General features: G+C 57.1%; 1 protein-coding gene across 1 annotated transcript; it reads right to left on the reverse strand.

Annotated features, from left to right (window-relative positions):
- Positions 1-593: 593 nt before the first annotated feature.
- Positions 594-27,803, reverse strand: SPOCK2 (SPARC (osteonectin), cwcv and kazal like domains proteoglycan 2). The gene is made up of 11 exons (XM_045878028.3): positions 26,978-27,803; positions 13,065-13,073; positions 12,689-12,734; positions 12,312-12,426; positions 10,919-11,033; positions 8,921-9,035; positions 8,413-8,532; positions 7,738-7,956; positions 6,094-6,156; positions 4,527-4,664; positions 594-4,376 (listed from the first exon to the last, which is right to left on the reverse strand). Exons 1-11 carry the CDS (start codon positions 27,164-27,166, stop codon positions 4,231-4,233), a joined length of 1,275 nt encoding a protein of 424 aa, XP_045733984.1. The 5' UTR covers positions 27,167-27,803; the 3' UTR covers positions 594-4,230.

The raw sequence follows: 27,803 nt of genomic DNA on the forward strand, positions 1-27,803 counted from the left end.
ACATCACACAGGGCTTTCACTGTCTAGAAAGCACTTCCACAGGTTATAAGAAGTAATCCTTGTGAGGTGAGTTCTTCTCTTCCTCTGCCAGATGATTTGCCGAAGGTCATGATTAGCAAGTTCTAGGGCTAAAGTTGAGAGTGCCAAGAAATTAGGAACAATATAAATGTCCAAAAATAGGAAAATTATTAAATTCATTAAGTACATCCACATCATGGAATACTATGCAACTATTAAAGTCATGTCTTCCAATGATTTTAGTAACGTGGGGAAAGGTTCATAGTAAGTTAGATAGGAAAAGCAGGACATAAGGTTTGATCTCTGCTCTGCAGTATGGATGTGTTTACTGGCATATATACAAATACAGAATGCACGTAGATTTGTAATAATACCAAAAATCCTTCTAAGTTGCTCTTGGTTCTCCCCTCAGATCAGGCCCCCGCTCCCAGCCCCACCCTCTCTGGGGTCTCACATAGGAAGGTGCATAGGGGGAGAATGCCGACCATGTGTCTGTAGCTGGGAGCGCATCTGAGAATGTCATTTTTGTAAAAGATGACACTGAGGGAAAGAGTAATCAGAACATTGCCAGGGGGTGGTGTTTATAAAGTTTTTATTTTCTGTTTTCTTAAAAATAACATTTGATTTCCTTTATGCATGTGTGGAGTGTACTTGTTTCCTTAGGCTGAGTAATAGGCAGATGAAGACAACACGAGGCAGGGTCCCCAAGTGGAGGGGGGGCTAGGGGTGAGGAACTGAGGGCACAAGGGAAAGGGAGAGGGTGGGGTGACTCACGGGACGCTTGAGTGCCCATCAATGCACACACACAGTCTAACACTTTGTTTTTCGATTTTTTTTAAGACATCTAAAATTACTGAAAGATACGATTTCAGCACTGAAATATACAGACGGAAATCCAAGCACTTGAACACAATTCTTAACTCTAAGCTCAGTTATTGCACATCACACAATTTAAGTAGGCTTCAGGCTATAAAGCAGTTTGCTCTGCTTGGGACTTCCTCGGGATGTCTTGAGTCTCCTTTTTACCCCCCGTGTCTCTTCCCTTTGACCCCCGCCAGCCCACAGCCTCACAACGATGGCGCCGGGTGTCAGCAGATTAGCCATTTGTCCTCCCCAAGGGCTGCGGTGAGGCTTTGGTGAAATGGAGGGTTCCCATGTGGGTCCCACCCACTCAGAGGTGAAGTTGGAAGCAGACAGAGCTCATGAAAGGCGCATGGGTGGCCACTAACACCAGGTGGGCTGGTGTGGGGAACGAAGTGTGACCACTGACCACCTGCAGTCACAGCACCAGTTGGACAAGAGGGGGCCGTCATGATGCCCCATGGTGCCCTCATCAACTTCGCCTTCCTCTTCCTCCTTCCTGAGCTCGAGTGCCGTGCCTCCTTCCCCATCACCCTGAACCCTCTGAGTGGTCTCTCAAGGCACATTTGTTCTCTCCAACTCCAACTCCGCCATCTTAGACATACCCATCTCTCCCAGCACCCGTGGGTGAGGAGGCCTGGGGCGGCCATGGGCAGCTCCGGGGCCAGGCAAGAAACTGCTCTTCAAATTTGGTTGAGCTCTTTTCAACAGAGCCCTAATTCCACTGCCTGCCTAAACCAGGGGAGAGAGGATATCCATGTAGAGGGACATGGCAGGAGCTGGGTGGCAGGCAGCTTGGTCAAGGGCATGACTCCGAGGAGCCAAGGAAGGCCCATCCTGCAACCCTGCTCACAAGAAAGCCTGCAGCTTGTCTGACAAGAAGTCACTTGGAGGCTGTCAGGCCCCTGGGAACAAGATGCTTTGTCCTAGCTCTGGGGGTGGGGGGCTCAGTCTCAGAGAGGGGGGTGAAAAGCAGGGTGGGGGCTTCAGAGACAGGGCAAGGCTGGACCCCTGAGTCCCACCAGGGTCTAATTCAACGCCTTTTGCTTTCTTTCTACAACATATTTACAAGGTCATAAGAAACGTGCACAACCAGAAGACCCAGAGACACAGAGAGAGCTTGTGCCCCCAGGAGGGGAGGGCAACAGTGAGAGAGGGGTGCCCCTTCCTCTCTGCCCCCTCCCCACCCCGGAATGCCCCAGCCTCCTCAATAGCCGCTCCCAGTGACAGTTCCAGAAGCCTCAGCTGGGGCAGAGGGAAGAGACAGACAGACTCCAATCCTAGCGAGAGCGGGAAGCTTCACGTAGCTCGGAGGGGCGGCTGCTCAGGGAGCAGAGGGCGGTTCCCTGAACTGAGCCGGGGCCAGAGGGAGGAGGTGGGAGGGCAGGGGGAGCCATGGGGGGTGGGGCGGGAGACGGGACGTGGGGGGTCTGGGACAGCGCGACACCCTACCCTGTGCTGCGGGATGAGAAGCGGCTCATGGGGCTAGCTGTGGTTTCGCTGTTTTCCCCAGGACAGGACTGGGAAGATGCTGACTCCGGGGTGTGGTCAAAGGGGCAGACAGGGTGAGGTTCTTCCATAAGGTCCAACAGACTTAGCGGATGCTGCAGAAGCCGGGGAGGGACTGGCTGGAGCCCTGTCCAGGGAGCCTCGCCCCGGGGCCCCCACAGAGCTACCCCTCCTCACACCCCAGGCCCTCGGGGGGTGGCCCCCAGGCTCTCACACACATTCACACACATACAGCCGCTCACACACACACACACACACACACACACACTGCACTCACCACACACAGAAGGGCAGCAGAGGCCCAGGTCCAGGTTAGAAATTCTTCACCCAAAGTGTTAAGGAATTTGCTTCAACGGGGAGAATGGGACAGATTAGGAAAGAAAACAAAAAGAAACCCAAAACATGGGGCCCGGTCTCATCCATCCTGGCTCCCAGCTGGTAAGGAGATTTGGGGGAACAGGGAGGTGTGGCCCCAGTCCTGTCCCCTCTGACTTCACAACTCCTGAACACTTCGGAGCCTGGAGAAGCCCCTCCACTAGAGCAGCCTCAGGGGACCCTCCAAGGGGTCAGAGGGAAGGTCCCGGCGCTGGCAGGGGAGGGGGATGGAAATGGGCCTGGTGCAGCCCTCTGGAGGAGAGATGGAGAAAGGCCACGGGAGGTGGAGCTTTTCACTGCTTCTCCCTCCCCATGTCTCAGGGACAAGCTTCCCATTGGTCTGGATGGGAGAGGAGGTGGATGCACGCGCACATACACAGACACACAGACACACACACACACACAGACACACACACACACCCCTGGCTGAGACCCAGCGTCTTCACCTGCTGCCTCAACCTCAGGCTCCCAGGGGGGCCAGGGGAACGAGCGCAGTGCAGGAGCCCCGCAAGGCCAGGCAGAACCCACCTGCATAACCACCGCCCACTGCCTCCAAGGGAACAGCCCAGACCAGGCCCCCACCTGAGGCCCAGAGGAAGGGGCCCGGCTGTTCAAGGGTCTGACACTCAAGGGCTACCCAGCCTCCGCTCCTAAGAGCTACCACCAGATCTACACTCCTCTTCCTCCTCCCTCTGCTCCACCTCAGCAGCTTGGCGGCCAGGCCTTGCCCTCCCCCAGCCTCTCAGCTTCCGCCACCCTCGCTCCCACCCTCGCTCCCACGGGCTTGGGTTAGGAGAGCAGAGTTTCTCTGGTGCTGGGGAGTCCAGCACAGGGAAAGGGCTCACTGTAGTCGGTGTCCCAGCCATGTCATCAGAGGCTGGTGGGGGTGTCCCAGCCACACTGGCCCGGCTCCAGGAGGACCCCAGCCAGCAGGCAGCTCCCTGCCTTCCCTCCTCTCTGCAATGGGGACACCTAAAAAGGGGGGTGGGAGAGGGCAGGCAAGGGCAGTAGGAAGCAGGGCTGGAAGCAAGGAGAGCAATCAAGACAAGAAACCCCAGTCAGGGCAACCCAAGGGTGTCGGGACAGGCTTGGAGGGGGCTTGGGGACATGGCAGGGGGCATCTCATTTCTTCAGTTTTGACCTTGTGGTGGGTGTATGTGTGTGGGCGTGTGCACTTTAAGACCAACAATAAATGGAAAGCAAACAACAAGGAGGTCTTTGGAACAGTGTGGACCAAGGACACATTTGTCAGTGCATGCCACACTCACACACATTCACACGTCCTGGCCGCAGAGGCCACACGCGTGCCATGCACACTCACACATCCAGTCCTCCCCGCTGGAGCCAGGGTCCTTCCAACTGTATTTTCCGGATCCCTGCGGAAGCTGCCTGCTTCTGTCCAGGTCTCTGCTGGCCCGTCTCCCCGGCCATCGGCACCCTGGCCTGCCACGGCTCCCCGAGGGCCATCTACCAGATGTAGCCTCCGTCGTCCGCCTCGCCCGCCTCGCCCTCCTCCTCCTCAGCCTCCTCGCCTGCTTCCTCTGTCTCCTTCTCCTCCTCATCCTCCCAGCCGACACCACTCCCAAAGTCCCCTGAGAAGCCCACGAGGTCGTCTGTGAGGGGAACAAGCCGAGGGGCAGGTTAGGACCCCGTTGGCAGCCTCTCCGCCCTACCAGCAGGGAGCACCCAGCCAGGCCCCCCACGAGCCCTCCCAGGACAGGTCACGGGGCTGGGGGGTGCCCATGCTGCCGCCAGGCCCTTACCGCAGTCGGGGCTGCCATGCGTGCGGGTGCCCGTCAGCTCCAGGCCCAGCTGGTCCACACACCAGCAGTCACCCCTGCTCTGGTCACACTGCATCTTCCGGTAGTAGCCGTCCTCATCGCAGCTCGGGATGAAGCTTCCTGAATGTGACAGGAACCAGCAGGGTCAAAGCAGGCGCCTTGGGGCGTGAGCTCTTTGGAGAGGTGGCCCTGGAGCCTGGGGCACGAGCAAGGGTCCAGACCCCACCAGAGTGCAGCCAGCCCCGGTACCAGCCGCCCGACAAGCCCAGATGTCCAGGGCTGGACGCGAGCATCTCTTCTGGCTCGGCCGACTGGAGCCGGGAAAAGCTGCCCCCCGAGGTCACAGTGCTCAACGCCCTCGCTCCTGCAGCTGATCCTGTGGCCGGGCTGTCGGCTGTCAGCAACGCCCAGGCTTCTCCTCTCAGCCTCAGGGCCCACCCGCTCTCCCTCAGGCCCTGGAACTGCAGCCCCTCTGCCCACCCCACAGACTTCTGAGAGCAGACAGAGACTCTGCCCCTGCGGGAAGGCGGGTGAGACACACATCGAAATGACAGTTCCAGGCACTACAGGACGGGCACCCTGAGGCCCAGTGAGCACGCTCAGGGAACACAGACCCGAGAGGACTGCTTCCAGGAGGGAAGACCGGGGCTTCCGGGCGGAAGGAGCACTAATACCCATCCCCAAAGGCCACTGGGCTCTCGGTCCACAAGGCTCTGTGGGGTGGTTCCAGCATTGGGTCCCATGTGCGCTGGTCGTGTGGGCCCAGTTAGATACCAAGCTGCTCTCAAGTTGCCACAAGGTCCCATGGGATCTGCCTCGTGGCCCTCTGTCCCCTCAGCCACTATGATCCAGCCATGTGGGCCCTTCCTTTCTGTTTCCCAAGAACCTCGAGCTTTCTCCTGCCCGTGGCGGTCTCCTTCTCATCTCTCAGGTCTTCCTTTGAACACCAGGTCCCCCAGAGGCCGTCGCACACACGCAGGCTAACTTTTACCCACGGTGTTCTCCCTCAGCACGACACGTACACGAGCGACCGTGGGTGGTTCTGTCTTTTTGGTGTGTCAACCTCTGTGTTGTGTTTTCCCAAGTAGCCTGTGTGCTTTCTGAGACCAGGGACCAAGTCTGTCTTGCCCATCAGTTCCGATCTGGGCCGGGTCTACGGTTCCCTCTGGGGCTGACGTTCGAGTATTTGCTGCAGATGTGAACATCTGCTACAGAGGGGACTCACCTGAGTTTTGCACATACATCCCTACTGAAGTGAATTGAATGGAGGGTTCTAGGAACCTTCTGTTATCCCATCCTCCAGACCCAGAATGGATGGACACAAAATGAGTGCTTAAAATGCACTTATTGAGGGGCTGCTTGGGAGATCCTGTCCCACCATGAGGATAAGAATGGGAGGGGAGTTCCCTTTCCTGTCTTCCTAGGCCACAGCCTCCTCTGGGTTCAGCGTCTTCCATAATGCCCAGGGGCTGGAGTCTCCAGGCCTCAGGGGGACCCTGGGGCACCCCTCCCCTGCTTCCTCCAAGCCCAGCCCAGCCAGCCCCCTCACCTGGCTTCTTCTTGGAAGCCTCCTGGATCTGGATGTGCTCTAGCTCCACCAGGCAGGGAGGCTCTGTGGGGAGAGAAGCAGTCTCTGATGGGGGCCATCCCATAGTGCTGGTCGGACTCACAGAGCGGCCCCCAAGGCTTGGAAGCCCAGGCAGGAGGCTCTGCAAGATGAAAATACCCGGGCTTTGATTTGGGAAAGCCCCACAGTGGTAATGGGATGCACGGATCCCTCCAAGTTCCCAAAAATTGACACAGGGGCTCTGCAAGATTAAAAAAAAAAAAAAAGCTCCAACTGAGGGAGGCCTTTCCATGGCTGTGGCATGGGCTGAGGTGCCCCAAGAAGCCCAAGGCTCCCTGAGATGTTGGGAATTCATGGGATGAGGACACAGGATCCAGAAGAGGAGGTGGAGTGCACAGATTCCCCAGGGGAGAGACCCAAGGGGAAACATAAGACCAGAGGGAAGGATAGACAGAAGCTCAAAAAGAGGGGCTCTTGGGTGGCTCAGTCAGTTAAACATCCAAATCTTGGTCTCAGCTCAGGACCTCAGGGTCATGAGTTCAAGCCCTGTGCTGGGCTCCACGCTGGGCATGGAGCCTACTTAAAAAAAAGAAAAAAAAAGAAGCAGCCGCCCAGATGTAATTGCAGCCAAATCTAACTAACCTGTCACCGTGAGAAGTCCCTAGCCCTTCCCAGCGAGAGGCCGGGCTGACGGTAAAATGAGATCAGTCTCCAGCTCCTGCCCAAGTTGGCTGCTGTACAGAATGGACAGAATGAGCTCCAAAGACCTGGAAGGTGAAAGTGCCAGAAGGCGGGGCAGGCAGGGTCCCTAAAAGTGACCGAGACACCACACACCGGCAGATGGATTTGTGGTTGACATGGTGCTCTGTACCCAGATTTTCTCCGTTCACCCTCACAACAGTCTCCCACACAGGTGGTATCTCCCAAATGGGATGAAGAAACCGAACTTGGAAAGATTCAGTGCCTTGCCCCACGTCCCAAACCAGCCTCTGGTGGAGCCCTTGAGGAAGGCCGGGCCTCAGGCCGCGGAGGCTGTACTGCCTCCAGCCCACGACTGCGCGGGAACCAGGCAGGACACCCAAGGCGGAGCACCAGGGCCTCCCCTACCTCCAGGCCGGCCGACCTGCTGACCCCCGGGAACCTCAGTTTCCCCACTGACGACGGTTGCCGCCTGGCCTGGATGGTCTCCAAGCACATGCCCAGCTCTGGTTCAGGATATAGAAAGCTAGCAAATGATGTCCTATCTCTAAGGCTGATGATCACAGATTTGGGGTAAATAATGTGAGATGTGCCCAGAAGTGGAATCATTGAGAAGCCAATAGGCTTCAGCTGTAGGACCCAGCAGCCCTCTCCAAGGCCCCAAAGGGCCCTAGAAATTTCACATTTATAGTTTTAACTTTCCCAACGTGCATATGCTTCAGGACCCACAAAATCTGGATCACCAAGGAGCTTGCCAAGGAATGGAGTTAAAGTGCTGGTTTTCCTAGGCTCCAACAGATGAGGCACTGGAGAGGGCAGGAAGCAGGTGAGCTGGGGAGGGGGGGAGAGGCAATGAGGGGGCAGGGCCAGCGAGGGGCAGGTGGTCTGTGGTGAGGGGCAGGGGGGCCAGCCAGGGGCCACACTCACTCTCCCTCCAGAAGCAGAAGCACCACTCAGCAGTGGAGACACGGCCGTCCTTGTAGGTGTCGCAGGAATTGAAGAAGGGGCGGATGCAGACCTCATACTTGTCCAGGTTGATGGCGGCCAGCTCGGTCTGGTCCAGGAAGAGGTCAGCACTGGTGTCCAGCTTAGAGAACATCCAGCCAATGGAGTCCTTGCAGCTGGCTCCCAGGCTCTTGTCCAGCCCTGGGGAGAAGGCCAGGTTCAGGCACACTCAAGGTAAACCACTCTATCCATCTGTCCACCCATCCCTCCACCTCTCCATCTGTTCAGGGTCAGGGTCAGGGCAGCTCAGAATGTAACTCAAGAATAGCCGAAGGTCGGACCCTCTGCCTATACACAGGACTGCACCTAAGCCATTCAAAACCCTGTTTGGAAAGCCCTTCAGGGAAGATAATTTCTTGCCTTCTCTTGGCTACCCATTTTAGGGTTTAAGCTCCTTCCACCCACTTGCAGAAGTTCTTCCAATAGCTAACCCAAACCCCTCCTGTCTAGTTGAAGTCTCCTTCTCCTTGTTCCAGGGTTTAGGCCCTTTTCGAGGCTCAGGGTCTGGCAGGAGGGAACACAAGGCAGGCTGGCTCAGGGCACACCTGTCGCCCCATTGCCCTCCCTCCACCCAGGCAGAGCAAGCAGCTTCTGTACCACTGGCCAGGTTGGCCCCACTGCCGGCCGAGCCATTTTGCTTGGCGTTCTCATGAAGGAGCTGGAACCAGTCCCGCAGCCGGTCCCCCAGGTCCGCCAGGTCTTGACCTGTGCAGGTCTCTACAGTCGGCAGAATGGGGAGAAAGGGGCGTGGGTGAAGGTGGGGTGAAGCACAGCATGGTCTCAGCTTGGGATGCTGCCCTACAGGCCAGACCCTGGGCAGTGGTCAGAAGGGAAGGGGAGTGAGAAATCAAAGGCCCCCTCCCATCCTCTCCCATCTTCCTCCCCCCCGTAGTCCCTAGCACTAAACCACACAGCGCATGCTCCCTATACCTGAGACCCAAGCCCTCCAGCCCCACGGGTCCTCAGGCCTGTCCTTGTTTTCGCCACTTCTCCCTTCCTGCTCTGTGAACCTCTCTTAGCATCCCTGAGCCCTGAAGGAGGCACCCCAGGAGATGTTGGCAGGGAGGGCTCCCTCAGCCTGGCTGGGGCCCAGCACCAGCATTACCTGGCTTGCTGTCGGTGGCGGAGGGGGAGGCCTGCTCTGTGGGGCAGGGGCAGGGGCCCTCACATCTCACGGTCAGCTGCTTGCTGCTCAGGCAGGCCTGCTGCTCCAGCTTGCACTGCATGAGAAGAAAGGTCGGGTTGTGTGACTGGGGGGCGCTCACCCATGGCTACTTGTAGGGGGGTACTTCGAGCCTACCAGGCAGCCACATCTGACAGGAGGGACAGCAGGTTCCTCTGGGGGGCCAAAGGTACATAGTGTTGGGGGGACAGCAGGCCTGGAAAGGGGTTCCCAGGGATTCAGGGGCTCCCATGAACCCTGGTCTGCACCAGCTTAACGTCTCTGCACATTTATCTTTCCCAGGACACCAGTCTCCCCCACGCCCTTATCCCCACCCACCCACCTCCCCTATTTAGCTGCCTCCTGGCCCTCTGGCCTATCTTCCTTCTTACCACAGTCACCCGGTCCCCGGGGAACTGGCTGCTGGCCCCTCCCTCAGTGGTCTTTCCACGGTTACCTCCAATGGGCTTCGCCCAGCTCTCTGGACAACAGCCACCGGCTCTCTGCTCACAGCTGCTAACTCCCTGTCTTTACTAAAAACCCTCTGCCACAGCTGTTTGCAGAAGCCAGCCTCGGAGAGGGTCTCATCCACTCCTTGCCCTTAAAGTGTTTTCCCTGGTCCTGCCTGGTTCATCCCCGTGGGATGACAGCTAATGAGAAGGGGTGTAGTGTTTAATAGCATCTCCCTTGGTCCCTGGCTGCTCAGCAGAGAACACGGAGGCTCAGAGAGGCCCAGTGACTTGCCCAAGGCCAAGGGTCTGGGATGGAAGCCAGACCTCCTGATGACCTATACCTCCCCGAAGGACAGCTCTGTGACCCTCAGAACACAGCTTCCTACCCAAATCTCGCTCTGCCCTGGGGCTATGTGACAGCACTCTTCTCCTCCTCCCTCTCCCTCCCGCCTCCCCAGCGCAGGTTCTTCTTCTTCTTTTTTTTTTTTTTTAAGATTTTATTTATTTATTTGACAGAGAGAGACACAGCAAGAGAGGGAACACAAGCAGGGGGAGTGGGAGAGGGAGAAGCAGGCTTCCCCGCCGAGCAGGGAGCCCCATGCGGGGCTCGATCCCAGGACCCTGGGATCATGACCTGAGCCCAAGGCAGACGCCTAAGGACTGAGCCACCCAGGCGCCCCTCCCAGTGCACTTTCTGCCCTCAGCCTCTGGCGCAGTCTCTCTCCCCTCCCGGTGAACTTCCCCCTTTCCCACAGCCTGTGACACTGTGACTCATAAATCTGCATGTCACCCCGAAAGGGTTCCTAAGCCCTAGAACCCAACCCTAGCTGACAGTGCCCTCCAAAAACCAAGCAACTCTCAGGCCCTGGTGGCTAGCAGCAGCATTCACAATTAGCACCTGCATTTCTACGGTCCTTTAGAATTTATAAAATGCTTTCACGAATGTCTCACTTAACCTTCATAACACTCCTATAAGGTAGGGATTCACTCCCCCCAACCACCATTCCCTCCCACATGGTTGTCTCATGGAGAATTATTTTCTCCTGCCCCAGAATGCCTGGTGCTTGCTGGTGAACACCATCCCCTCTGGGTGGAAATCTACCCGTGGAAAGCTCCATCCGTCAACCCCCAACCCCGACAACTGGATGACATGGTTCTTTCCTTCCAGAGCCCTGGGTACTTTCTTGACTTACCTCACTTGCTCTGACTCGCAGTTACCTGCCCACCTGCATCTTTCAAGCCCCACTGCCCACCTGCACCTGCGTCAGGCCGGGGGTGGGGTCTGGCTCCGAGTCTTAGCCCCAGCCCAGGGCTCCGGTGTCCCTTCTACGGTCAGCCACACCGCATGCACTGACCGAGGACATCCGGCCTGTGTCAGCCCTGGGAGCCCCGCCGGAGGCCCTGGTTCGTTGTCCTCTCTGCTCCCCATGGCTTCGGGTGTCAACCCAGCCCCCCATCCCGCCCCCCACCTGGGGCCAGAGCTCCTCACCACCGAGCTGTAAGTGTGGCCATCCGAGCCACAGACTGAGGCGAGCGGGGCCATATGACAGGGCTTGCAGATAGTCTCTTTGTTTCCAGGGAGCTTCGGGGCAGGCTGCTTGATCCTACAGGAGGACAGGGATGGGGAGGGCACGGGGCGCGGGGGGCGGGTGGAGGCAAAAATGAGAGAGGGAAACACAAAGGGAAGGTTCAAGAGACTGGCTCCAACAGGAAGCTGGCCCTGGTGATCTATAGCACCTGCAGCCTCCTCCCTGCCCCTGCCCACCCTCCCCATCAGCCCCAGCCAGACCCTCCTCCGGCTCCTAAGGGCGGATGGAGCCGACTGGGCAGGGTGCAGACCCCCAGCTACCCCTCTCCTGTGGTTACCGAGTCCAGCAGGGCCTTCAGGCAGCAACTCCGGGTCTGACTGCAATACTTAAAAAGGAGTCGCACCTTGCATAAGGGGTCACACCAAATCAGAGGTTGCAAACTGATGGCCCGTGGGCCGTATCTGGCCCAGAGACTCATTCTGTTTGGCGCCCAAAGGTGCTTGGCTTTGAGTTATTCACCAACATTTACAAAATGGAAGAGTTCATTCCTGGAGAGAGGGGAGGGAAATGAGACCTTTTCCAGGGGTCTTGGATCCTGGCAGGTCTTGTCCTTGGGCTGGAGCTAACACCTTTCCCTCCTCTGCAAGCCTCAGGAGCTACAACCTAAATATTTCATTAAGTCGTTGCATGTCAGAGCTGGAAAGAATCTCAAACTATCTGGGCCAACCTATTTGTCTTACGGATATGGACACCGAGTCCCAGAGAGGGGAGATGCCTTTCCCTGAGTCCCACACTGCTTGGTGATGGATCTCACATAGCATGGTGGTCTTAGAATATGTCTACAGATTCTTTGACACTCCTCCCTTCAAAAGATGGAATGTAATTCCCTTCCCCTGGAGACTCGCTCCTAACAAAGAGAAGTGGCAGAAGTAAGAACGTATGTTTTCCGAGACTAGATCATAAGTGACATTGTGGCTTCCTCCTTGTTCTCTCTCTCCTTTGGATGCCTCGCTGAGGGGAGGCCAGCTACCATGTTGTGAGGACACTCAAGCATCCCTATGGAGAGAAGTCTGTGACTAGAGCCAACAGCAATCCAGCCTTCAAATGATGCAGCCCCGGCCAGCACCTTGACTGTAACCTCATGGCAGACCCTGAGCCAGAACCGTCCAAGAGAACCACTTCTAGATTCCTGACCCTCAGAAACTGAGTGAGATAATACATTTGTTGCCTGAAGCACAAGGTTTCAGGGTAGGTCATTTTGCAGCAACAGGTAACTGCCACATAGGAGATGATCAGGCAAGCCCTTGCTATTTAAGCAACACCCCCAGAACCCCCACTCCCCAAGCCCCTCACCTGTGCTCCAGCTTCTTGCGACTGATGCACATGGCCCGCTGGTAGCCCTGGGCGATGCACACCTTGTGACGGCTGCACTTCACCTTCTGGCAGGGGTCCTTGGTGGTGTCCAGGGCTGCCGGGACACAGGGCCAGGACACAGGTCACCCGGAAATCAGTGCCAGAGAGCCCAGGAAGCCCCCAGCCCCACTTCTGAGCCGAGAAGCTCCTCTCTGCAGTAGCCCTGAGAACCAAAGCTCCTCGGCTCCAGAAGCCCCACTCCCATCAGGGCCCGGCTCCCACAGAGCCCGCAAGGCCATGGTTGGCACGTGCCCTCGGCGGGTCTCAAGTGTTTACGGGTGTCAGTCATAGTCCCTCACCTAGGAGGGGCACGTTACCTTCATCTCCTTGCTGATTGTCCTCCCAGCTCTTGATGTAGTCATCCTAAGGAAGGACAGGGCGGCAAGGAAGAAGGGAAGGGCTGAGAGTTAGATCCTGGAGCCAAGGCTCAACTCCAGGGCCAGGAGGGAGGAGGGCTGGACCTGCTCCCACATGCTAACTGCCATCAATCACCCCAGTGGCTACCCAGATGACCCCTGGCCCCCCAAGCTCTGCCAGCAGCTCCCCCAGAACTCTATCCCCCTAAATCCTTATTCCAGCCTCGCCCATATGTTCCTTACCCCTCCATCCCATACTGGGTGCTGCAGGGAAGGAGAAGTCAGGGAGAGGGAAAAGAGAGGAGGGTGGGGTGTGGGGCCCCCCGGCAGTACTCACCTCCACCTCCTGGGGATCAGGAAGCAGCAGCAGGCCCCGGGAAATGGAGCAGGAGGAGAGAAGGAGATGGGGATTTTAGTGTGATGCCCGCCCTCAGCCCGTGTGGGCCCAGAGCTCTGCGGGCCTCATCATGTGACCACAGGCACTGGGCAATGCTCTCGGATTGCTACGGTCCTCTAAGCTCTATGGCCTCCCACTGGACGACAGTATTCCTGCGTCTTCACTACAGGGAGCTTAAGGCCTGGCCCCACTCAGGGCTGGTTCTAGGAGCACCGGAGGTGAGGCGCATGACTTTGAGAGGGCGAGGTCCCATCTCTCCATTGCCCTGGCCCGACCATTAGGACAGATGTCTAAGGGACCCATACTGCCCGGGAACAGTGGTTCTCACGCCTGTGCCCTAAGTGTCCCAGAAATGCCCCTCTCTCCCTCTGCCAGGGTCCCTCCCTTGGCAGTCCCCTCCCCCACCACCGGCCACCCTGTGAGTGCGGCGAGGGCGGGGGGCTCTCTTCCACTGCACGGGGACTGTTGTTCACTCCAGGTCTGACTTTGCTGTAGGGGCCAGACAGTGCACTGAGAGAAAGGGGGGCCGCGGTTCCTCCCAATGTCACTGGTTTCCCCGGTTCCCGTGGCCCAGCTGCAAATCCTCAGATTCAGAAGATCCTGAGAAAGCCCTCGGAGATCATCTGGCCCAGCCCTCTGTGTGTGAGGGAGAGGCCAAACAGCCCAGAGACCGGAGGTGACCCACCCCAGATCCCAGTGTCTCAGAACCCCGGTCTCCCGACGCCCAGCACAGACCTCCCTTTTGGCCACAACACACAGTCTCCGAGACCTAAGGCACCCGGAGACAGCTGCTCGCCCTGCTCCAGCCACAGGGGCCTCCCCGGGGCCCACGACCCCGCTGTGGCCAGAGGCAGAGCAGCTCACACCCAGCCTAGCTCCCTGGCACCAAATCCCCAGCCCCCTCTGGTTTCCCCACTAGCCCTCATGGGGCAGAGGCGGCTGCTGACAACCAGCATACAGCTCCCAGGGCGCTCCGGGTGGAAGCTCCACCAGGCAGGCTGGGGGACGGCCTCTTGGGACTGCAATCTGACTGTGCCAAGGAGCCAGCTGCCGGCCTCCTCTGCACGGGGCTCCGGGAGCCGGGGGGTCAAGGGCCATGAGGAGCCACGCGCAGCTGCGCCCTTCATCCTGAGTCCCAGCCACCCAAGGATCAGAGCTGTGCAGCGATGGGAGGCAGAGGCCACACTGTGGGGTGGGGGTGGGAGGGGGCCAGACACCTGTCTGGCCCAGAGAAGAGGACCTGCGGCTGCTGCACCAGAGGGCTCCTGCATGGGGGCAGCAACAAGCACAAAGGAGGGCATCCACAAGTGCTTTGAAAGCCTAAGGGCTCCGGGGCCACTGACATCTCCCCTGGAAGTTGACAAGCATCAGAGGAACAGGCAGGGGCAAGGGCCTTTATCAGCACGGCCTCCTGGGCAAAGGCCAGGAACGGGCCAGGAACAAGCAGGCAGTGGGCATCACACCCAGGTAGAGCACGCCGTGGCCACGTGTGTACCCTTGCGTGTGCATTCGTGAGGGCCCCAGGTGCACACATGCACACCCGTGAGCACATGTCCTAGAGCACGTAGATGTGCAGGTGTGCAAGTCCCATCTGTGAGCACGTGTCCATATGCACGCACGTGTGAGGAACAGTGCACACTGGGTGTGCGTAGGAAACAAGGACACTTCGAGGCAGCTCACCCAATGCCAGATGGTTTGTATCCAGAAATGAGGTTAGCAAAGCCCACTTCTGTGAGCAGCCCCCAGTTTTCACACTGGGGGCCAAGGCCCTCCCTCAGGCTTGGCCTTCTTGTCTCTTCCACAGAGAGAGACAGGGCGAGGCAGGGCTGGGGAGGAAGAGGAGGGCAGACAGAGCAGCAGACCTCTCCCCACAAGGGGCTCGCTGCACCAGTTCTGCCCTCCCTGTCTTGCTTTCGTGTGTGTTTCTGTGCATCTCTTCGTCCATCTCCTCTTTCTCTCTCTCCTAACCTTTCACTCTGCCCAGGCCTTCCGCCCCCCCACCCCGACCCCTGACACGTCCGAGAAGCCCTCGCTTCCAGGAGAGTGGGAACAGCCAGCCAGAGAGGGGGATGAGGAAAAGAGAGGGCCCGGGGTCACACAATGCCCACACTCCCCTTCCCAGCACACCTTGACCTTTAGGAACTCAGCATCCATCTCCTGAAACTCCTCAGAGATTAAAGGTGGCGTCTCAGGGGTACCTGGTGTCCAGAAAGCCCTCACCTAATAAAAGCTGTCATAGCAGAAGAGACCAAGGACTCTTGGTGGAGGAGCAGGAAATGGGCAAGGAGAGGCCCCATGCAAAGCTCCTGCATGTGGAAAAGGCAGAGCTCCCTGCTCCCCGCCCCAGGGACAGCGGAGACCAGTGCGGTGTGAGGAGAACTGCCCTTGAGGCATCCCTCGGAGAAGGGTGATGAGGTCCTGTGGGCAGCATGGGGGCAGAGCCCAGGGACACATTTAGGGGCCCCTGAGGTCGGGTGTGGGCAGGCACCATCTATAAGCTGAAAAGGAGATGTTAGTTGGCAAGTGTGAATAATGCCCTTCAATGCAATGGTGTCTATTTATGGCACCCGAGTGGGCTTATTAGCAGTTGTGACAAATGGTCCCATAAAGGCACTAGGGTCTTCTCAGGAAACAGGGGGCCTGGTTCTGTCCGTGCTCTGCTGCCCATCGATCATGTCCTCCCCTGAGAAACAAGGATTCGGAAGAGCCCATTCCAGTGCTCTGGAGCGAGGGCCAGGCCAGAGGGAAGGTGGGTCCTGGGCCGAGATCTGCATTTCTGGGCAAAGAAAGAGCACATCTATTTTACCTGGTTGGTTTCAGCCGCCGTGACCACCCCCTGTGCCCAGCGGTGCTCCGCACAGTGGTCCTGCGGTGAAGCAGGCAGGACCAGTAGGATCAACCCCATAGAAAAGGAGGAAACTGAGGCCCAGAGAGGCAGAGCACCTGGCCAAGGGTCAGAAGACAGAAGAAGAGCCGAGCCAGGATTCCTTGGCTGACCTGGCCTGCATAGCGGAGGCCTCTCTCACTCAGAGAGGAACAGTCTTGCACTGAGAAGGGGGTGCAGAAGGGGTGGGGAGCAATCTGCACGCAGAGACCGCTCTCAGCCTGGCTCACTCTGCAGCCTTGGGCTGGAGAGCCCTCCTCTGTGCCATGTGGATCTCAGCAATGGCTGCACAGTAGAATCACCTGCGGAGCGTTTCAACTGCCTGTTGCCCAGAACCACCTGAGCCCAGTGGCACCTTCCAGGAGATAGAGCTGCCAGAGCTCCCACGGGTCCCGGGCTGCTCTCAGGGGTGAGGTCCTGCCGGCTCTGCATCTTAGGTCTCAAATGCTCTCTTCGGGTGCCTGGGTGGCTCAGTTGGTTAAGCGACTGCCTTCGGCTCAGGTCATGATCCTGGAGTCCCAGGATCGAGTCCCGCATGGGGCTCCCTGCTCGGCAGGGAGTCTGCTTCTCCCTCTGACCCTCCCCCGTCTCATGTGCTCTCTCTCATTCTCTCTCTCTCAAATAAATAAATAAAATCTTTAAAAAAAAAACGCTCTCTTCATCTCCTCTGGCATCGTCACCTCCACCATGGGGCCTCGGGGAGGAAAAAGAGCAGCTACTCCCTCCCTCTCACACAAAGCAGATGCTCAGTGCGCGAGGCACAGGCTGACTCACTGGAACCCGGGCTCCCAGCCTTCTCCCTGGAGTGCTCATCACAGCACCCTCTCCAAGCTGACAAGAGTGAGGCCAAGGCCGCCCTTATCATCCCCACATCCTGTCCACCCCACCCGGCTCTCCCCAACCGGCCCTCCCCCCATTGGGTCCCCTCCCCATCCCGCCTTGCCAGTGAGGGCCTCAAGTCTGTGGTGTCCCCGGGGGTCTCCCTGTCTTTTGTCCTCCACATCGCTGCAGCTGCAGGGATCCTTCCAGACACAATCCCAACCTTAAAACCCTTCACTGAATATACTTCACTCTCATTTTTGAAAAAAATCTTAAAGGTTAGTAGGTACAAAGGATTCATACCAAAAAAATTAATGGTGATTTCCTCCGGGGGACAGAAATAGAGAATTTTGACATCTTTCTGCCTTTTCCCAATTCTCCAAATTTTCTAAAATGTGAACATGTTTTACTTTCTATTTTTTTTAATTTTTATAGATTTTTAAAAAATTTTAAGTTAGCTCTAGGCCCAACTCGGGGCTTGAACTCACAACTCCAAGATCAAGAGTAACATGCTCTACCGACCAAGCCAGCCAGGTGCCCCAGTGAATATGTTTTACTTTCTAATGAAGGGGAAAAACTACAATAAATATTATATTTAAAAACCCTCACTGGGGCGCCTGGGTGGCTCAATCGGTTAAGCGTCTGCCTTCAGCTCAGGTCATGATCCCAGCATCCTGGGATGGAGTCCTGCATCTGGCTCCCTGCTCAGCGGGGAACCTGCTTCTTCCTCTGTCTGCTGCTCCCCCTGCTTGCGCTCTCTCTCTCTTTCTCTCTCTCTGTCAAATAAATAAATAAAATCTTAAAAAAAAAAACAAAAAACAAAACCCTCACTGGTTCCCTGTCACCTACAGAAGAAAGTCCATCTTCTCCCGATCTGTTCCTGGCTATGCCAGCCCCATGTCCTTCCAGCAGAGGCTTCAGCATGGCCAGACCTCGGCACAGCCTTCTTCCTCATGCGGGATGTGTATCTGCATCCGGCTCCAGGACTTCTATTCATCTTTCAAAACCCAGCTCGGGCATCATCTTCCCTAACGCAGCCCCAAGCCCAGCTTTCCTTCAGGCCGATTGTCCCACTTACATCACACAATGCTGTTGCTTCGCCCGATTGAGATGGCCAGTTCCTGGAGGGCAGACACCCTATAAAATTCATCCGTCTATGCCCAGCACCTAGCCCATAGTAAAAATACTGCTGATAACAGCTAACATCTTTTCAGCAATTACCACGTGGCAGGCATTGGGCTGAGCACTTTATTTTTTTAAAAAAAGATTTTACTTATTTATTTGAGAGAGAGAACGAGATAGAGAGAGAGCATGAGAGGGGGGAGGATCAGAGGGAGAAGCAGACTCACTGCTGAGCAGGGAGCCCGACGCGGGACTCGATCCTGGGACTGCAGGATCATGACCTGAGCCGAAGGCAGTCGCTTAACCAACTGAACCACCCAGGCGCCCATGCTGAGCACTTTATATTCATTGGCTCTGGTACTCTTTACAACAACCCCAAGAGAAAAATTACTATTGTTATCCCCACTTCTCAGATGATAACACCGAGGCTTGGAGACGTGAAGTGACTTATGCAGGATCACATGTCAATTGCACAGCAGAAGAGTACTAGCACCCCCAGCACTGTGATTCCAGAATCTGTGTCCCTAACCAGGGCTCCGGGCTGCTCCATAAACCCATAAACTCTGGCAGATGAGGAAAGTCCCAGGCCAGGGGCTGGACCCAGAGGTCCGATCCCAGCTTGGGGGTGGTTCCGCCCACCGCACCAGCTCTGCTCCAAGCCCTCAGCAGGGCGTCCTGGAGCCAGAGGAGGCGCTGGCTATGGCGGGGAAAGACACCTGGACACCGCCTTCCCCAGGCGCCTCCCAGAAACCCCTTCCTAAGCCCCTGGTTTGGTTGGTTTGGAGCTCACCCATCTCCTGCTTTGATCTCTGCGGCTCAGCGCGGTTGCCATGGAGACAGGGCCCACTGTGCCAAGCTGGGGGAGAGATGGTGGCAAGTGCGCAGGCCTAGCCGGGCTTAGGGGGCACATGCTGGGTGTTTCCAAGCGCTGTTTACTTCCTGTCATTTTCATTAGCACCCAAATCACCCGCTCACTTCACAGCTTGAATTAACCCAATCTCTCCCAGCCTCTCCATCTGCTGAGGAGGACGGGACCCTGCAGTGATTGTAGCCAAAGAAGAGCAGCCCCTCAAGGCCCTGATTGATTGGACTAAGAGCACCTGGGCAAACCTCCGCTGCCTCTTTGCATCACAGCGTGATGGGGAGACTGTCCGGAATCAGGGCATGGGGTCCCCATTTGGCCTTGCCTCTGCCAGCAAGTCTGCAGGCTCCAGTACTGCCCTGACCGGGCCCCCGGGCCCCACTTCCTCATCTATGAAACGGGCTGACTCCCTTGCCTTCCTCCCTGAGCTGTGGAGGGACCCAGGGCAATGTCTCAGAGGACTGGATGAACTATGAAGCTCTAGACTTCAAAAGCCACAAAACCGGACCACCGAAGCCTGGGTTCTTCGGCACACACGGTGGGAGCCTCAGGGAGGGATGGGCCAGAGGCACTTTGGGATCTCACGGTCATCAGGGCCCTCCAGTATAGACTTCTGACATTGTCACCAAATGAGACAGAGGCACACCAACAGGACGAGATGTTCATCATGAGACTTTCAATAAAGCACAACTTTTGCAATCTTGCTATGGCATTTCTTCATTTTTTACTAGATCAAGAACCTCTAACAATGGAAGTGGGCCAGGCCTCTCTCAACCTCTGAAAGGCCCTGTGCCCGGCATTATTTTTGCCTCATTCCTCAGGCGAGGGAGCCTCCGATGGAGCCCAGGCCCCTGGAGAAGGCCCAGGAGTGGGGGCACTTGTGGCTGGGCCTCTCTCGTCCCTCCCTGCAAACAGCCAGAGGAGCACGGAGTGAGGAGCCCAGAAAGGAATGGGGAGGGGCCAAAGGGGGGCCATCTAGGCTCCTTCTCAGCTGAGGACAGACACCTCTGTCACATGCCCAGGCAGAAGGCACCTTGAGGAGGCTGTGGCCGCCGTGTGGAGGACGTGAAAACAGGGGCAGTTGTTAAATATTTGTCCCCCTCTGGGAGGGGGTGGCAGACGCTCTGGGTGAGGCCTGCACAAACAGAAGGAGACAGGCATCTGGGAGACTCTCGGTCTCCCCCCCCACCCCACCCCTTGGAGGAATTTCCTTGGAGGGCAAAAATGTGCTTATCACTCCCAGCATGCCAGGGGCTCCCCCTGGCCTCAGGTATGCAAGCAGCAATGCCCCCACTCCATGGGCTTGACCTCTCCCCTACTCGGGGCATCTCAGCCATCCTCCTCCCCACCCTCCTTGGGTTTCTGGTTCTAAGCAGCAGCCTCAGGGGGCCATAAAGGGCAGAGAACAGGGAGATGGGGCCTGAAATTCTATTCTGAGTTGCCTTGAGACCTTGTTTTCCCTTCTGGAACATGAGTGGGGAGGCAGGATTTAAAGCCCAGATTAAGGATTTAAACCTCTGCGGAAACACAGGCATGGTGCGGGGAAAGAATCCTGGGCTGAGAAGGGAGAAGGGTTCTCGGGTGCCTGCACTTCTCTGGGTCTGCGTCTCCATCTGGAAAAGGTAGGGGCTTAGTGCTGCTGAGGCTGCACAGTTCTCCTCTCCCAGCTCTTGCAAACCGAGAATTCTGAGGATAGCGGGGAAAGAACCTGAGTAAGTTCAGACTCTTCTATGTGCTCCAGCCTGTGCAAGGGAACACGAGCCAGAGGGTTGCATTCAGGCAGGGGTAAGGCACTGGCCAGGCCTGGCTTGTCCTGCCAGCTGAGTGAAGCCTTGACCTCTTTTCTGATGAAGGGAGCTGGAGGGGCAGGATGCCCTGCCTTGGGGAATCCGTTCTCCACCTGCGGGAGTCCTGTGCTTACCTATTCCCAGGCCTGATAGATGGATGGATTGCTCCGTAGGCATATTGAGGATGAGTGGGAGGCAGAAAGGGGGAAGCTGGCTGCAGCCAGGCCCAGGCCCACAGACACAGGGGCGGAAGAACAGCGAGGGGACAACCTTCCTTCAAGATGTCATTCACTCCCTTATCCTACAAATGAATCACTGGAGAGTCAGGGTGCCAGGGTTCTAGTTTGACTGTCTCCACATTTCAGGGTCCAGAAAGAGCAAAGAGATCTCCCCAGATCACAGGACGAGTTAGTTGAGATCCTTTCTGGCACATTCCATAATGCATGCATTTATCTGGAGCGCCTACAGTGTGCGCACACAGCCTGTGCAATGCTCCAAGGACAGGGAGGTAAGGTACACAAGTAGTCTAACCCCAGGTCCTGCCCTCAGGGGCTTGGTAACTATGGGAGGAACGTGCTAAGCACACATTAAAATACCAGTCGGAGCACTCTCCAGATACAAGTGCAAGTGTAAGCGAGGCCACGAGGCAGCACTAAGGTGTGCCAAATGACTTTCTGACCAATAAATACCGCAGGAACCCGGGGGAGGGGCTTATACCTGCAAATGAACACTGGTTGAGCCCTTAGGAGCTAAGAGGCTGTCCCTTTTCCAGAACCACATCGCCCTACCTCCCGCAGCTGGGCCTAGTGAGCTACAGTGGTGCATCCACGCCCAAAGAAGACCATGTTACACCTGCAGGGAAGCCTATGCAGGGTAGGATGACGATCTCCTGGTGCTCGCCCCAAGATGCCATTAGGCCCCATTCCTCAGCATTCCCTGTCTCTGGCTAATATACACCCTATCCTGGTTTGGTGCTGCCCACTGCCCAGCTTGTGGAAGGGGTGGGGGGGGTATGTCTGCAGGTGAAGAGGCTGTGGACTGGCTCTAGTACCATCTTCCTGCAGTCATAGAACGAACGCTAAGGGCTCTGTAGAGGCTTCTGTTCAGCCAGCCGATTAAGCCCCTGGGAAAATCAAGGGCCAGAAACGTGAAGTGGCTCTCACAAGGTCACACAGCTAGTTCTGTCCTCTCATGAGGAAGACGAGCTGAGTGTTCTCCCAGGGCCCTTGGGGCATGGGGTAGGAGAGAGCTCTTCCAGTCTTCCAGACAGCCTCAGACCTTCTGGAGAATGGGAGGGGGTGGTGTTGATCTTCCACCCTCTTCAGCCTGCCTGGAAGGTGAGAGGACCACACAACAGCCTCTCCAGGTAAAGAGAGTGCTCTTCCCTCCCTCTCTCCCCAAGGCTGGAGCCCTGCTGGGTGTTCAAGAGTCCCTCACCATGCTGACACGGCTCTGGGAGATGCCAGACCTTCCGGCTGGGAGAGGATTCAAAATCAGAATGGAGGAGGATGCCAGGGAAGGACTCACCTTCCCATCCCCAAGCCCCAGTTATGGAATCCATTCTGACCCAGTTTGGGGTTCTTCTCACGCACCCACACTTACAAACATCTGTGCTGCTCATTCCCACACTTGCATTGGTTTGGGTGTGTGGTATGGGGACAGGGGAGGGGCAGGGAGAAGGGAGCCCCTTTGCGGCTAAACCTTGTTACTGGCTTACTTGGTGATCATAAAAATCTGAGAGTCATGAGTAGCCAGCAAGCACTACTCTCCCGGGCCAGGCCCCAGGATCAAGGTGAAGCCCCTCGTGCAGGGGAGATGCTCAGATCTGCAGGGAATGAGGGAACACACATCAGTGTCTTTCTCACGGAGACTGACCAGCCCCAGAGATGATGGTCCATCGGGTACCTTTCTGTGGGGGCTTGGGGCTGGGGAGTCCTGCCTGAAATGGATGCCCTCCAGCCCTGTGACAAAAGGCCTCCATGCTGATGCATCGGTTTTGGTCTCCTTGCCCGCCGGAGAGGGAAGGCAACGTCCCTAGCATCATGTGCCCAGCCAGTGGCAGAGCCTGAACCCGCACCCAGGCCTTCCAGCTCCCAGGCCAGGGCTCTCCCAGCACACCGCACTCCTGCCTCTCCTGGGTAGAGAGCTGCCTTTGGGGTGTCGCTAGGGTAAGGGGTGGGGAGCAGGCTGGTGAAGACACTGAGGGCTTTGGCCCCCCTTCCTAAGAGGTGCTGCTCCAGCCCAGGGCAACCTTGAGGCTCCAAGGGCACAAGCTGGGGTAGACTTTGTTCTTCAGGGTAGACTCTTCCCTCCCATTTGTCCCTAAGGGTTAGGCCTCGAGTGCCCTGAAAAGCAGAGTTGAACCAGAGGACCTGGATTCAAATCCCAGTTCGGCCACTTTCTAGCTATTCGGCCCTGCGGTATGTTACTTAACTTCTTTGCGCCTTCGTTTCTTCAACCGCGGAATGCATGGATCATGACGAACGATAAATAGGGTGGTTGAGGGGCACGAGAGACGATGCAGGGACGTGTTTACTGCAGGGACCCCAGCTGCAAGCCAGCGCTCACTGCAATCAGTGATTCAACGTACGTTAACTGCGTGCCTCCTGGGGGCCAGGCACCGTGCGAGACGCCCGTCAATCTCATGAAATTTTAATGGAAGTGGAGTACAAAGTAGGGAAGAAGAGCCAAGAAGAAAAAGAACATTCAGTGCTGCCTCGCCCGGCTCTTGGAGCCTGCCCGGAAGAATGCTGTGTAATGGGCCTGGCTCCTCTCACGTGCCCGTCTCTATCTACGAGGCCCTGGATGCTCTGTTCTGAAGACCAGCAGTCAAGTCCCACCCGGTTCTGCAGGGAGTGAAGCCAGAGATAATAGCCCCTGGGAGCAGGCCTCTGAAAGGCCCAGGCCTGCCCAGGGGAGGGCACAGCTAGATCACAACCTCCCCCTCTCCTCTGGCATGAAATTCTCTCCTCCTTGGCACGAGGCACTGGGCATTAGAGGAAATCTACCCCAGCACAGGATGCGCAACCCTGCACCCACTGGAGGGGAGGATTACTCTGCTGGTAAATCCTGCCTCCCTATAATCCTAGCGCTCAGAGAAAGAATGCTAAACTCAACTCCCCCCCTAACCAGCTCAGACCAATTCCAGGTTGGAGCACCTGCCTATGCTTTCTTCTTCTTTGTCCTCCTGACCTCTTCCACATGATGCCCTCAATCTTCCCCCCTCAATTCAGTCGGCACCATTTAATGAGACATGCCCCTAATCTACAGTACTGACTCCTCCATCCTATGCCCAAGAACATTCCACTCCTCTTGCCTGCCTTCTACTCAGGCAAACTGGGGGCCTGCGCCATTTTGTGGTTATGAACAAGGTTCTGGTACAACCTGGCAACACCTTAGAGGTTCAAAAGGACGTCCATCTCCCCTTTGAGGATCCAAGGAACACATTTTCAAGAAAGCTAGCCTGATGAAATGTATATAAAGCCCTATGCTTGCTTCTGTGCCCAACGAGAGGGCCTTCGGGCTTTAGAGTAGAAAGTGGGGCGTCTACTAACAGAGGAGGGATGAGAAGTGTCCGTAGTATTGGCAGAGTCCCTGTAGACAGTGTGAGCACCGCACAACTCCAGGGGGCACCATCACACTGTGGCACCTCTCGAGTTGTGCAATGCAGTGGCTCTGAGCTAGCAGCCTCCTGCCCTTCTGCAGAAGCTGCCAGTGGATCCCCAGAGCCAGACCCTCCTGCCCAGCCTTCCCTGGCCTCCTCTCTCCCTGATCCTGTCTTCCCGCAGCCAAGGCTTCCTTAAATGGGGTTTTAGAGGACATCTACCCTATAAAAGCCTGAGTCCACCCAAATTAATACATACCCTAAAGCTTTCCATGAATCCTATGGGGTGAATCCTATCCTTTCTTCTGATGAGCATGGGAGGAAGGAGGAAATGACTGGCACCAATACAGGGAGACAGGTGGGCAGCCTTGTGCCAGGGGGTCAAGCAGTCAGTTATTTATCCTCACCTACAGAGTTGGCTATTGGAAGCAGGTAGAGAAAGGGAGATGGGGAGGCATCTTTATTTTTAAACCTTTACTGTTCTGATAAGCATTTCTTTTCCCTCTGACCTTCACCAGTCCCACTTTGGAAGATCAAACAGCCGGCTAGTCAGAGGGAGGCCTGGACCGGTGACACATGGATTTGGGATGGACCAGCCTGCTGCCACCCCCTCGCTGCTGTGGTGGGGCTGCTTCCCAGGCAGGGGCAGGAGACTGCAGCTAATCTGTGCTGGGCCTGCTGGGGCCTCGGAAAAGGCCTTGCAGGGACTCCTGCCTCCCTTGCAGGGACCAGCCGTGGGTGGGGCAAACTGCCTACACTGGGTCCCAGGCCCCTCTGCCCCAGATGACCTGGCTGCATGCGATCCTTTCTGATGAATTACAACCTACCGGTTAGACTTTGAAGAGAAACTGTCACTTGTCTCACGATAACAAAAAGATCCATATCTCTGCCTTTTCCCATCATTTTGCTGGAGAGCATATGAAGTATGTGCGTTTTAAACACATTTCTTTCTTTTTTTAAAAAAGATTTTATTTATTTATTTGACGGAGACAGAGACACAGCGACAGCAGGAACACAAGCAGGGAGAGTGGGAGAGGGAGAAGCAGGCTCCCCGCTGAGCAGGGAGCCGGATGCGGGGCTTGATCCCAGGACCCTGGGATCATGACCTGAGCCGAAGGCAGACGCTTAACGACTGAGCCACCCAGGCGCCCCTAAACACATTTCTTTTTTTTTTTTTTTTTTTTTTTAGATTTTATTTATTTTTATTTGAGAGAGAATGAGAGACAGAGAGCACGAGAGGGAAGAGGGCAGAGGGAGAAGCAGACCCCCTGCTGAGCAGGGAGCCCGATGTGGGACTCGATCCCGGGGCTCCAGGATCATGACCTGAGCCGAAGGCAGTCGCTTAACCAACTGAGCCACCCAGGCGCCCCCCTAAACACATTTCTAAGGAACTTCTGCATGCACACAATTTAAGAGAAGATGAGAAAGGTCACGGTGTGGCCAGTGTTGTACCAGGTGGGCCCGATGAGGGAACTTGGCAAATGAAAAACGAGAATTGGGGTCGTATTAGAGGCTTTCTGCGAACTGGCAGGCATCTGAGAGCTCTAGGTGGCCAGGACCAGCCGCCTTCTCCTCCGGTGCATCCACATCCGGGCCCATCCTCCACCTCACACCCGGCCCCCTTCTCTGGGTTCCAGCCACGCCCTCCGCTACCCGCCCCCCCACCCCCCACCCCAGCTCCTACTTCCCCCTTCTGGGAACGCAGCCTCCGGTTTCCCCTCTGATCTACAGGTGCTCGTAAACAAAGTGCTGCAGCAAGCCCGGCTAGTCCGCAGTCGCCTCCCCAACCCCCACCAGGCTAGGTTCGGCCCAAGGTTAAGCCAGGGTTCGGGCAGGCGTCCCCGTCCCCAAAGGGACCCCAGACCCAGCTCCTGGGCTTTCCCCTCTGCTTTTCAAGCCCACGGGGCTGCGGAGTCTTTCCTCCGGATCGGAGCTTCTGCCTTCTCTAGGCCCGGCTCCCCCACGAAAGGTCGCTCCTGGAAAACCAACCTCCATGATCTCGCGCCACTCTGCACGGGGACCCCAGACCTGGCTCTAGTGGCCACCCGGAGGTGGCCTCAGCTATTTTCACTGCCGTCGCCTGCCCCCAATCATGGACACGCCTTTCACCATGTCGCCTAATGAGGACTGCTAGGACACCTCCCCCCATCCCCAACTCAAAGCCCCAGCCAAGGGCTCTGTCCCCTTCTGTCCTCCCTCCCCCAAAGCCCAAGGTGGGAATAGAGGGCACTCGCGCAAGACGATGCTACCTACCGGCCGGCCGCACCCAGACCTGCCCCTTCTGCAGTGCCCCGTATGTGGAGCCTGCAGCATCCACCCGGCTGGGGGCAGGCCTGGGGGGCCTCTTTTTTTTCCACCAAAAAAGTGGGGGAGCCGGTCGGGGGTTCAGCCGCAGCCAGGGTCCCCACCCCTCCCGCCCTGCACCCCCACTTGCATCCCGCGCCCCTCTCGGCGCCCGACCTGCAGTGGAGACCGCGTCTGGAGCGCGCGCCCCCGGAGCAACTCCTTGCCCGGGACTCGCCCGGGGCGGCTCTAGGGCTTGGGGTCCCGGGCCTGGGGGGGGGGGGGCGGTTTCGAGGAGGGGGCGCCGAGCTCGGCCGGCGACGGCTGGCGGGAGCGGGTGGGTGCGCGTTGTTTACTCTCGGTGCGGTCAGCGGGCTGGGCTGCGGGGCGGCTGGCTGCGACGTGCCGCCACCGCTCCCGGCGCCCGGGGCTCCGCTCCGAGCCTTCCTCCCCAAACCCGCGCCCCTGGCCCTCGCGGCCCTGCAGACTCACGTCTCGAAAGCGGTTCCAGTGCTTGATCTTGCCGCTGTACTGCGAGATGGACGACAGCCATTGCTCGTCCTCCATGAAATTGCCGGGGGTCTCGCCCTCCTTGACCCCTTTGGCGTCGCCTTCGGCCAGGGCGGCCGCGGCGAGGAGCAGCAGGGGCAGCACCAGCCGCCCGCAGCCCGGGGCGCGCATCGTGGTCAGGGTCCGACCGGGAGCTGGGTGGGGGGTGGTCTTGACTTCTGCAGGATTTTAATGTCCTTCTTCCCACCCCGCGGTTGGCGAAGCAAACGCCGTCGTCTTCCTCCGCCCTCCTCCTGCGGTCTGACTCCGGTGACAGACGGATAGTGGGTCGCGGCTGAAATGTGACCTGGTTAGGAGATGCACTTGTCTGAAAAAGCCCAGCGCTGGACGCGGAGAGGGAGAGAGAATCAGAGAGGCTGCGCCAGCAGGGGCCGTGTCTGTAACTGTAGCATCAGCATCACGTTTGACATCATCATACCTGGTTTAAAAAAAAAGAAGGAAAAAAAGAAAACGGAAAAAAAAAAAAAAAAAAAGGAGGGGGTAGATTTCAAAGGGAAGCGCTAGATGAGAGCGCCAAACGCCAGCCAACCGCAGCAGAACCCAGCCCAGCCTCACACTTAGGGAGTTGCAAACCAAGGAATCCAAATCCTGAGATGTCCCTGCTGTCTCTGCAAGGGTGGAGGGCCAGAGAAAGGGCCGGCGGTGTCTCCCCAGGGAAGATGGGAGTGGGGAGGACACAGGTCTCTCCAGTTACAAAGCCAGTAGGCTCAGGTGTCTAAAAGGGAATTTGGCCACAGACACTCTTTCT

The sequence above is a fragment of the Mirounga angustirostris genome, unplaced genomic scaffold (genome assembly GCF_029215605.1).
Source record: "Mirounga angustirostris isolate CCGP_5_RB_7025 unplaced genomic scaffold, mMirAng1.0.hap1 SCAF_6, whole genome shotgun sequence".
Lineage (NCBI taxonomy): Eukaryota > Metazoa > Chordata > Mammalia > Carnivora > Phocidae > Mirounga > Mirounga angustirostris.

Bases quoted from the DNA above. Each gene is read 5' to 3' on its own strand.
- SPOCK2 (XM_045878028.3), bottom strand. From the start codon at position 27,166: ATGCGCGCCCCGGGCTGCGGGCGGCTGGTGCTGCCCCTGCTGCTCCTC. The intron at 9,036-10,918 runs GTGAGGAGCTCT...CTTCTCATGCAG, and splicing joins GCCACACTTACAGCTCGGTG to TGCAAGCTGGAGCAGCAGGC. The intron at 8,533-8,920 runs GTAATGCTGGTG...TGCCGACTGTAG, and splicing joins CGCCACCGACAGCAAGCCAG to AGACCTGCACAGGTCAAGAC.